This window comes from Serpula lacrymans (assembly GCF_000218685.1).
Source record: "Serpula lacrymans var. lacrymans S7.9 unplaced genomic scaffold SERLAscaffold_9, whole genome shotgun sequence".
Lineage (NCBI taxonomy): Eukaryota > Fungi > Basidiomycota > Agaricomycetes > Boletales > Serpulaceae > Serpula > Serpula lacrymans.
This window is the reverse complement of record NW_006763298.1, coordinates 1267344-1279205: the sequence shown is the minus strand read 5'-3', so window position 1 is coordinate 1279205 and position 11862 is coordinate 1267344. Positions and strand designations below refer to the sequence as shown.

General features: G+C 40.0%; 2 protein-coding genes across 2 annotated transcripts; one reads left to right on the top strand and one right to left on the bottom strand.

Moving 5' to 3' along the window:
- SERLADRAFT_439847 (uncharacterized protein) lies at positions 1 to 304 on the bottom strand (the record flags this gene model as incomplete). Its single annotated transcript, XM_007320279.1, has 2 exons — positions 1 to 172; positions 264 to 304. 2 exons carry the CDS (start codon positions 302 to 304, stop codon positions 1 to 3), a joined length of 213 nt encoding a protein of 70 aa, XP_007320341.1.
- A 3402-nt stretch (positions 305 to 3706) lies between these two features.
- On the top strand, positions 3707 to 4929 carry SERLADRAFT_439846 (uncharacterized protein; the record flags this gene model as incomplete). Its single annotated transcript, XM_007320278.1, has 2 exons — positions 3707 to 3841; positions 3886 to 4929. 2 exons carry the CDS (start codon positions 3707 to 3709, stop codon positions 4927 to 4929), a joined length of 1179 nt encoding a protein of 392 aa, XP_007320340.1.
- Between the last annotated feature and the right edge of the window lie 6933 nt (positions 4930 to 11862).

The window sequence follows — 11862 nt, the reverse complement described above, 5'->3', positions numbered from 1 at the left end:
TCACATAGTTTTACTACTGCTGACCATGTACATGACAGTCATCTGGTTGGGAGACGGAGCAGGAGCAGCAGACGGAGCGGGATCAGGCAAAAGAGCAGGAGTAGGAGACAGAGACAGAGCAGGATCAGGAGCAGGAGAGTGAGCGGGATCAGTAGCATCATCCGCTTGCATCCTACAACGTATCATTTTGACTACTCGTGAAAAGGAGTCTTTTTTTGTAAAAGTCAAGCCATACTGCCAATTTCACAAGATCTTTTAAATACTTGAGCTTGACCTTGTTACCTGAGTCATATAACCAAGTCATGTAACCAATTATGTAACTTCACCATGGGTCTTGCTTATGTAATATGTGTGTGTTGCTTCGAGCTCCCTTTCTTCCACTCCTCTTTAACATCTCCACAAAAACTATCATGGATCCACTCCAAAACAACATTGAAACAGTCGGTCTCTTTTGTTGGCACCCATAACACCCACATGTATATGTACTCTTGCAACCAAATTTCCCTCTCTAGCCACATTCCACGCCCATCACCCAATGTATGCAGAATACAGGTGAAGACAAAGAGCTAACACTTGAGCACATTCCTGATATCCTCATTTTATGGCTATGCTCAGACTTTAAACCAGTTGACATATATGGTATGCTACATCCTAGTGCTCAGTGTGATTATATAAATATCCTAAGACTTTATTGGAACTTGAGTTGAGCATAATGTAAGGACCATTTATTATTTTCTTTATGTCTTGGTTTTCAAACACCTTTCCCGTTACACCTCTGGCTCTAGGGCTGGAGGTATCATTTGCTATTTTACTTCTCATAGCCCTCACAGGCTTTCTCAACCATTGTTACCACTTTATATTGCAGATTAGAGACTGGGTATCACTCCCAGCCAGCCAGCACAATGGGTAAGGGCTGGTGGTAGATATCTCGCCAACCAGCTCCAAGCCTCATCAGTGCCTGGAGATACTAATAGACACTTTAGTCAGGATCATACCTCATCGTGAGGGTACAGTTCCTGAACATGCGCGACAACATTATTAGTACATTTTCCCACCTGCTGATTAATCTTCAAAGTCGTATGATAGTTATCCTTTTTTCTTATTGGTTGATTTTCCCCTCAGACCACTTTCCTTTTATTCTTCTTTCGGTATGAGGGATAGACATTTAGCTATAAAAACCCTACATACTCATGTATTGTTTTTTAGCTTTCTATTATTTGAATTACCCGCTTGACTCCTCATCAGAAACCTCTGAGTCTACTCCCATATCCTCTACTTGCTATATTAACTAGCATCTGTCGATCTTCAAGACTCACTGTACCTCTTACTCCCTGCAAGTGCAGTTGGAGATGGGTAGTGTTTTTGTTATAGTTTATCGTTGCCTCACACATAACACATATGGCCAACTGGCAAAACTTGTAGTGGCATCAAGTCATATAACCAGGCATACCCAACTTGTTTGGTTCTGATTTAATGCACCTCATCTCTCTCAACATCCCAGACCTCTTAATTCCCCTCTGGTGTGGTACATTGGATTGTGACAGGATGATCCCAACCTTACTACAGCACTTGGGATGATACCAGGAAAAACAGGCTCTTAGCTTCATACATTTACACAGATAGTTGAAGCTAAATGCCTATGTTGTGGGGGTGACTGAAGTGTTCATCCCCTTTCCCCCATTTCTCTTTCCTTTCGCTAGCCACAACCATGGCTCATTTACTGTCATTTCTGCTCTCACCCCACGGTCTTTTCTGGATCCTCGTCATGGTCCGTTTGTTCGTCGGGAAAAATGGGGGTAGCTATATAGAGCTCTATAGCACTATAAGTACTCATAAAGCTGTTATAGTGGTAACCTGTTATAGAGCCTCTGCTATCTATAGAGCCTCATATAGCTCTATAAATGCTCTTATAGATGTTGGAAATTGTTGTGTGGCTGATAAAAAAAATTAACACAGACAAAATTTGAACTCTCAACCTGCTAGTTAGCTTTTGGGTGACTAAGCAACCTATAGCCACACATCACATTTATCCACTACACCATGAGAGCTTATAAAATGTATCATACAGGTGTTATATATTGACCTTTTATGGACTTAGATTATTTTTTTACTCATTGTCACCACTTATATTTGGATAAATTATTATTTTTATTTTATAAATATCAAAGATACAAACTACTATTTCACTAATACAGGCTACATAATTAATTAATACTGTATGATTTATTAGCCCTTGTAAGCACCTTAAACTATATTATAACTATGACCTTCACAACTATAGGAGCTATGTAGGCTGCTATAGGCTATAAAAGCACTTATAGTACCTTGCCTATAATATACTTGACTCCAAACACTTTTGGCCTCTTTCTATTATTGAACAAGTTTATTAGATTAATCCAGAGTTTGAGGGAATTGTAGATACTTCTCCCCTTGGTTAAAATTTTGCCTACTACTATGCTATAAGAGCTATAAGAGCTATGATTGCACTGATAGTACTATAGTTTCTATGAATACATTTATATATATAGGTGGTGGCTATATAGCGCTATATAGCAAAAAGGTTTTTCCTGATGTGTAGCCTGAACAGCTTGAACCTGTAAGAATGGTTATAATTTTGGTTTGATGAGTCAGGGCACCTCTTGGAAATGTTATTTTGTTTGGTGTATCTCCCATTGAGTTGCATTTCATAAAGCTCTTGAGCCCTAACAATGTCTTGGACTGCTGTCACGATCTCAATCTCCTGAATCCTTATCTGATGTAGAGACACTTATCTCACCATATCTAATCAGCACATAGTATTTATCTTATCTCATCACGTGACATTAGGTCACCTGATTACTCATCACACATGTGTTATCCTCATGTTTCTCAGTCAGCGCCTCAAGGCTGACACGCCTCATTACATATATAAGTAGTCAATCTTCATTGTACATACCTTAGCTTTCAATTTCCTCTCTATAAACAAGTTTAACTACCTGCTGAGATTTGACACCTTCACTTCGTTAGTTTGGCATAAGTGAAGACATTATATAATCAAAAGCTAGTATAGCACTTGGTTGAATGAGTCAAATTAAGGCTACTCTCATCATCATCCTAATTCCCGTTGCAACACTCCTACTCCTACTCTTACTCAAACTTTACATTTTCCTCACCTCACCACACCAAACTATCACATCCCCTAACCCTGACTATCTACCATCATCACATTCATCCAAAACACACCCAACTCCTTATTTGAAACTATCCCTCTCTCTCCTATTATCCGTCCAACCAATCCAGTACTTAGAGACCAAGACGACATGGAGTTGTTGCAGTTTTATTAGTTACAACTTTTGCATTCCTCTGACCAGGCCGTGCATTTGCATCCGCCAGTTGGGAGAAGAACCAACAGCTTAATAAGCGGGTTAATCTGAGACAACCGTTCGGACCTCAGACTTTACTATAGTTTTTTAGCTACCTTTTATTAGAACAGTTTACGTACACGGTAGTAGGGAACAGAAGAGGATCCCTTTACCTAAAGAGAAGACAGAAAAAGGAAACTACAAAATTGATGTGTTGATCCAGACTTGTCATCTGGGGAACCGTTTTTGTATGCACTTTGTTGAAGAACCACGAAGCATCTGGTTGTTCCTTGATCCCACCCCCAAACCAATACAAGAAACACCAGAACAAATCCAGCTATTCCGCTATCCACCAACAACCCAAGATGTTTTTTGACGCATGGAGAGAGACAAATCCAGACATCCTACCCCCATCAACACCAGGGATGGGAATGCACAAATTAGGAGAGGCCCTACCGCCTACTCCGCAAAAGAGAACGATTGCCTTCGCCAGAGTTGAGGTGCATGCAAAATTTAGAAATGATGGTCCGGATGGCTAATCCAGGACAACAACACAGAATGGGAAAGGCGATTCCTGCAAAGAGACGCAGAAGTTGCAGGCTTGCGGAGAAGGCTCACAATGCAGCAGCAGCAGCAGCAGCAACAGACGGGCCGGCCTACTGAACACAAAGCCAGCTACAGAAAAACCACATTGGCCAAGCCTGAGCCATATGATGGCAATAAAAAGAAGTTCCGGAACTTCTTTGAATCGCTACAGCTTCATTTTGGAGCAAACCCAGAATACTTCCGGATAGAGGTCAATAAAATCAATTTTGCCCTATCCTATATGACAAGTGGAGCGGCGGCAGCACTTAGAACAGAATGGGTGGAAAGAAAGATGCTGGCAGACAAAAGGACAGACATTGAAGAAATAGAACAATTGGAAAGCTGGGCTCATTTTGAGTCCATGCTAAAAGACCATTTCCAAGATGTGTTTGAAGAAGAAAGAAGCAAGTACAAAATCATGTACTTAAAACAAGGTGCTCTCACTGCGCAAGAGTATTTTGTAAAATTCGAAGCAACCAGACGACACACAGGATACAATGTGAAAGGGAATGAACAATTCCTGATCACATTGATCAGAAACAATATCAATGCTCTGTTGATAAAACAAATCATCTACTCAGGAAACATCCCGGAAACATACACTGAATGGAAGACAAGGATCATCACCAATGATCAATTATGGCAAGATCAAGCAGAGAACAAGCGGATGATGAAGGGTATGGCCAGTGGCAGCTCTGGTTCCGGAAACTGGGGACCCAATGGTCGGTACCAAGGAGAGGGTGCTTCGGAGAAGAAGGCCGAGACAGTGGAAGATAAGAAAGACGGGACTGGAACCACCTATGGTGGAGCCGGTCAAAGAATGGAAGTTGACAAAGCGAAGTACCAAGCAGAAGGCAGGTGCTTCAAATATGGAGAAAAGGGGCACAGAGCCCAAGACCATAAAGAAGGAGGCAGTGCAGCTGCAAAGCCAAAGTTCAACCTTCAAGCTATGTTAGAAGGAATGATGAAAGAAGAGCAGGACAAACTGCTCAAGGATTTTTAAAGAGGCTGGCTGTGACTCCTTGTCAGACCAAGCCAAAAAACATTGCAAATGTAAATAGATATGCTTCTCTCTTTGTTGACGATCTTGATGCATGTAAAACCAATGAAAATGAAATTGCATTATTTAAAGACGCACAAATTCTGAAACAGAAAGAGCAATCTAAAGAGGAGAGCCTGAAAGGGAAACGGGCTGAAAAGATTCCCAAAACAGAAACAACTAAGGTACAGAATGAAGCGACTCAATTGGATAGCGCTTCTGATACTGATACCTTGACACATTCTGAAGCGGCGTGCGAGGTACCTAAAGGGGATAGGACCACAAAAAGTGCAGCAAAGAAGGAGACAACTCAAGTACAGAATGCAGTGACTCAATTGGGTAGCACTAATGGCACTGATACTTCGACCAGCTCCAAATGGGTCAGGCACACCTCTGATAAAAACCTAGAAAACAGAAAAGTACCATGGACAGCTGCATGGATAGCAGAAAGGCTGAGAGACCAAAAGGAAGAAAGATCTATTGGTATTTTAAATAGCTGGACCCATAAAAAATGAGGAAAAGAAGTAACTGCAGAGTTAATCAAAGAATTAAACGTTTTACCAATCCACAAAACGGTATTAGCATTGGAAGAATTGAGAAAGCCTAAACAATTCATCAGAGGCACTCAAGGAAACCAAATGAACATTACCTGCATATTTACAAACCTCGGAATGCATCAATCAACAACGATAGATGCATTATTAGACAGCGGCTGTACCAGAAGTTGCATAGGTTCAAAATTTGTTGAGGAACAGGGATATGAAAGGCAAAGAATCCCTAGACCAATTCCAGTCTATAATGCTGATGGCACCCTTAACCGGGACGGAAGCATCAAAGAATTTATAGAACTATTAGTGGAGATAGACGACCATGCTAAAAGACTTCAACTGGCAGTTACCAATCTTGGAACTGGTCGAATGTTTCTAGGCCATGAATGGTTAAAAAAACATAATCCCACAATAGACTGGAACAAATCAAATCTAAAATTCAACAGATGTCCGAATGAATGCAACATGATGGTACGATTCATAGAACCGGAAGAAGATCTGGAAACCTATTGCCCAGAGGTCAATCTTATAAAGGGGGATAGAATTCTACAAATTAACATCATAAATGTCGAAGATACATCAATTCCAAATGTTATACATCAGATCCGCACTCACGGCACCACAGCACAACAATTAGCCAAAGCAGCAGGAAAAGATCAAAATACAGGAGGATTTGAAGGGATAGTACCAAAACACCTTCACGACTTTAAAGATGTGTTTGATAAAAAAGAATTCGATACCCTCCCAGAGAGAAGACAATGGGATCATGCAATAGAGTTAACTCCTGGAGATCATACGATAGACTGCAAAGTCTATCCATTAGCAAAAGGAGAACAAGAACAGTTGGATGCCTTCCTAAAAGAGAATCTAGAATCAGGACACATCCAACCAAGTAAATCTCCAATTGCTTCACCGTCCTTCTTCATTAAGAAAAAAGATGGAAAACTCCGACCCATCCAAGATTACCGGAAACTAAATGAAATCACCATCAAAAATCGATATCCGCTACCCCTGATTAATGAACTTGTAGACAAGCTCAGGGGAGCCAAATTCTTCACTAAACTAGATATCAGATGGGGATATAACAATATCCGGATCAAGGAAGGAGATGAACACAAAGCGGCGTTCAGAACGAACAGAGGACTATTTGAACCCTTAGTCATGTTCTTTGGACTGATGAACTCACCCACAACGTTCCAAACAATGATGAACTCCATCTTTAAAGACTTAATAGAAGAAGGAAAGGTAGTGATCTACTTAAATGACATTATGATCTTCACAAAAACAATCGAAGAACACCGAGCAATGACGCGACGTGTTCTTCAGATCCTGAGAAAGAACCATTTGTATCTGAAACCGGAAAAATGTGATTTTGAAGAAACCAAAACAGAATATCTGGGATTGATCATCTCAGAAAACAAAATTTGCATGGATCCGGTGAAAGTCAAAGGAATCTTAGATTGGCCAGAATGCACGACCAAGAAGCAGGTGCAGGCCTTCTTAGGTTTTGTAAACTTTTACAGAAGGTTTATCGAAGGATTTAGAGCAATCGCAAAACCACTTACCCGACTTACCGGTAAAGAAGAGTTCAAATGGGGAAACAAGCAAAAGGAAGCATTTAAAGAGATAAAGAAAAGAATTAGCTCAACCCCAGTATTAGCTCTACTGACCAATGACGGTCAATACCGAGTCGAAGCGGATAGCGGTGATTATGCTTTAGGAGCGGTGCTTTCCCAAGAGCAAGAAGGAGTCTGGAAACCAATAGCCTACTTGTCAAAACCTCTAAAAAAAACGAGACAGAAAGAAACTATGAGATTTATGATAAGGAACTATTAGCAATCATGACAGCTCTAGAGGAATGGTGTCATTATTTAATGGATGCCGCAAAGGAATTTGAGATTTGGACAGATCACCAAAACCTCATGTACTTTAAACAACCTCAGAAGCTAAACAGAAGACAAGCTAGATGGGTCAGCGAACTGGCTAACTACCATTTCACATTTCACCATAAACCAGGAGCTATCCACATTAAAGCGGACTTACTATCCAGACGACCAGACCATGATAAGGGAGAGAACGATAATGAAAATGTCATAGTTCTCAAAGATGATCTATTTAGAATCAATATATCTCTAACAGGGAAACAAAGGCAATAAATGGAAGAATCACAGAAAGAGACGATAGAGACATATAAATGGATCAGTAGGAGAATGAACAACGTAGATGAAGTGGTAAAAAAGATGGAAGGAAAGATACGAGATCGAGAAGACGGTTGGTGGACAGAGGAGGGGTTAATATATTTCAAAGGACGAATGTATGTTCTGAAAGACCGGAAACTTCGAGAAAAGATCATCAAAGAAAATCACAATTCTATCATTGCTGGTCACCCAGGCCGGTACAAGATGAAGGAGTTGATTACCAGAACGTACTGGTGGCCTTATATGGATAAAGACATCCAAGAATACGTAATGGGATGCAAAACCTGCCAAATAACCAAAATAGACCATCAGAAAAAGGCAGCACCGCTACACCCGAATGAGATCCCAAGCCATCCCTGGCAAATCATTTCAATACATCTCATCGGACTGTTACCTGAATCCAAGGGCCACAATATGATAACAGTAATTGTTGATCAATTTTCCAAAATGATTAAATTATTACCAACTCATGCTGAACTAAATTCCGAAGGAGTAGCGAGATTATTCTGAGACAACGTCTTCAGACATCACGGACTACCCAATAAAGTCATATCAGATCGGGGAGTCCAATTCATCTCAAACTTCATAAAAGATCTCTATACATTACTCGGAATAAAAGGAAATCCATCCACTGCATATCATCCTCAAACAGATGGACAAATGGAGAGAATTAATCAAGAGGTCGAACAATACCTCAGAATCTTCGTAAATCATAAACAAGATAATTGGGCAGAATAGCTACCATTAGCAGAGTTTTCCTATAATAACAAAGAACATTAGGCTACTGGTCATAGCCCTTTTTATTTAAACTACGGACAACATCCAAAAGTAACTGAAGGAATCAAAATGATGGTGAAGAATGAGAGTGCGGAAGAGTTCGTAGAAAGAATGAAGGAGGTGCGAGAGAATGCGGAGAAATCTCTGGCAAAGGCAGCCAAGATAATGAAAAAATCATACAATAAAAACAAAAAAGACAGTGTGGAATATCAAAGCAGAGCATAACACCACTGATTGACCATCAAAAAAGCTCGACAACAAACAACACGGACACTTTGTAGTCGAGAAAAAGACTGGACCAGCAGCCTATAAACTCAAACTGCCTGGAAATGGAAAAATGTCTACCCAGTCTTTAACAAAAAGCTTCTACATCCCTACAAAGAACCAACATATCCGGGACAAAGGAAACCAAAGCCACCACCACCTGCAGAAGTAGATGGACAAAGAGAATACGAAGTTGAACAAATACTTGACTCACGATTGAAACGTGGCAAGTTAGAATATCTGGTTCATTGGAAAGGCTACGGGAAAGAAGAACGAACATGGGAACCTGAGAGTAATATCAAAAACTCTTCGGACTTAGTCAAAGACTTCCATGATCATTTTCCAGCAGCCCCCAGAAGAATCAATTTCACGTTACACTTTCAACCCTTTGAAAATCTCACCCAACCATCATACAATCGTAGACTATTTAATTGGGAAAACAGCGAACTCGACCCTACCTTTCAAGACAAAAGTCCTAAGGGGGGGGTAATGTCACAATCACAATCTCCTGAATCCTTATCTGATGTAGAGACACTTATCTCACCATATCTAATCAGCACGTAGTATTTATCTTATCTCATCACGTGACATTAGGTCACCTGATTACTCATCACACATGTGTTATCCTCGTGTTTCTCAGTCAGCGCCTCAAGGCTGACACGCCTCATTACATATATAAGTAGTCAATCTTCATTGTACATACCTTAGCTTTCAATTTCCTCTCTATAAACAAGTTCAACTACCTGCTGAGATTTGACACCTTCACTCCGTTAGTTCGGCATAAGTGGAGACGTTATAACTGCCTTAGCCACATCGGCAAGTTTGTCCTCTCTCCTATTATGTAGGTAGAGTTGCTGAGCAATGGTTGGTTCCACATTGTACTCCAACAGCTTCACCGCATATTCATTTCCAATACCCCTTGAATAGAGAGGGCCAGGAACCAGGTAATGAAATCATCTGTCCTATCAATTTCTTGTTTGAAGGAACTGATTTGCTGATATGCCCAGTCATGCTCAGCTTGGGGTTTGAAGTATTTTTCAACCTCTGCCCAAAGATTTTTCCATGTTGGCTAGTGCCCCAACTGGTAATATTCCTGTATTCTAACTTGGGTGTAGTTTGAAAATGAAGGAATGTGCCATCTAGGGTTTAAAAGATAATAAAAGTTGAATAGGAGAAATAAAAGTTAAAGGTCCAAAAATCATGTATTGTAACAAATATGTTTTACAGTTCACAATTTTCAGACCTCCAAATTCCAATTCCCCCACCTAACCCTCTTTCTCACTTTGGACAATTGTGCCGCACAGCACTTGCCATTATTTTTGTACACACCAAGCATAACCAACTTTTGTCACACCCAAAATCAATGAAAAAGTCTGAAAGTAGTTAAAATGTATAATTGCATTTTGGACCTACAAGAATAATGTATTTTTGTTGACATATCTCTACATATCCACACAAAAATATAGTATTAATGGAAATATGTCAATAAAAAGATATCATTTTGTAGATCCAAAATGCAATCAAATATTTTAACTACTTTCAGAGTTTTTCATCCATTATGAGTGTGATGAAAGTTGTTAATGCTTGCTGTGTGTACTCTATTTGTACCTTTCACTTTTCATACTGCACAGCTTTGTTTTATTTTAGTCACAACTCTCTTATATGATGGAGCTGGTCATAAGGGCTACACCCTATAATGTCATCAGCCACCACCTCTTATCAGCTGTATAGTATATATGTATAAGCGCCATGTATTAGTATACCATAAATACCCCTTAATAGATTGGAGACTCCTCAGCAAGTCCTCCTGTTGTTTACTCACAACAAACCTATTTTCTACCAAGTGGAGTCTACCAACTCCCTCATACTATCTTCTCTTGCCTGTTTGTTGTGTGTGCCAGAGTATACCAACTTTAGTGTTGTTACAGAATAGCAGACACATCATAGTGAAGACAATTTCCACACTTTGAAATTTAAATCAAAATATGTATCAAAATACCATATTTTTGTGCAACATTTTTGTCACAATCTCCAACTCCAAACCCTGATCAATCTCCTTATCTATCAAACTCTGACGTCGAGACACTCATTTCACCTTATCTAATCAATATGTAGTATTTATCTTATCTCGTCACATCACCTTAAGTCACCTGACCACTTACTCAGCATCCATGCCTTTCCCTCATGTTTCTCAGTCAGCGCCTCAAGGCTGACACATTCCTACATATATATAAGTAGCTACTCAACACTGTACATACCCCAGCTTTTGATTTACTCTCAATATACCTTGTTCAACTACTTGCTAAAGATTCGACATTGCCACTCTGTTAGTTCAGTTATAGTGGTTGCATTATAATTTTGCACTCTCACAAAATGGCAGTTACTTACCTACCCTTATCTCAATATATCAAGTTTACAGGGGCTGAAATGTCAAATCAATTTTTTTAAGTTCTTGTATGCAATTTCCTATGCTTAACATGGGGGTTGAAAGTTTCCTCACTGTGATGTGAGAGTACAAGGAACACAATTCCAGGAAACCCAGGAGTTTGGACTTAGGGGTCCTGGTGTTTTGGGATTTCTGGCCTGTAGCATGGAAATGACACTGTTGCAAAATTAAGTCTGGTCCATGGCAAAACCAACACTGCAATAAACATATGGTCAAAACTATACAGTGGCTTATTTGAGCCCAGCATATATATGGATTATTGGAGGTCTGGGCTGTGCTTAGGTGGGGAAAGGCTCAAGTTCGATATTATCTGCTTATACGCTGTGTACTATATAGATTTGTTGCAGTGTAGTTTTTAAGGTCAATATTATCTGCTTATAAGCCATAGTGTACTGTGCCCCCTGCTGTGACTTAACTATTAAGCTGTCACAGGACATCACATCACGTGAGGTAGGATGTCTCTTCATGAGGAGTACACTTTTGTCACCGAGACTACATCTGCGATCCGATGGGTAAAGCACAGAAGAAAACAGGCAAAGGTCGGCTTGATAAGTATTACAAGCTTGCAAAGTAAGTCCAGGTCCACTTATAATGACAAAACTTGATTGATACCGACACCACCACTTTTTTCCCAGAGAGCAAGGTTATCGTGCTCGTTCTGCAT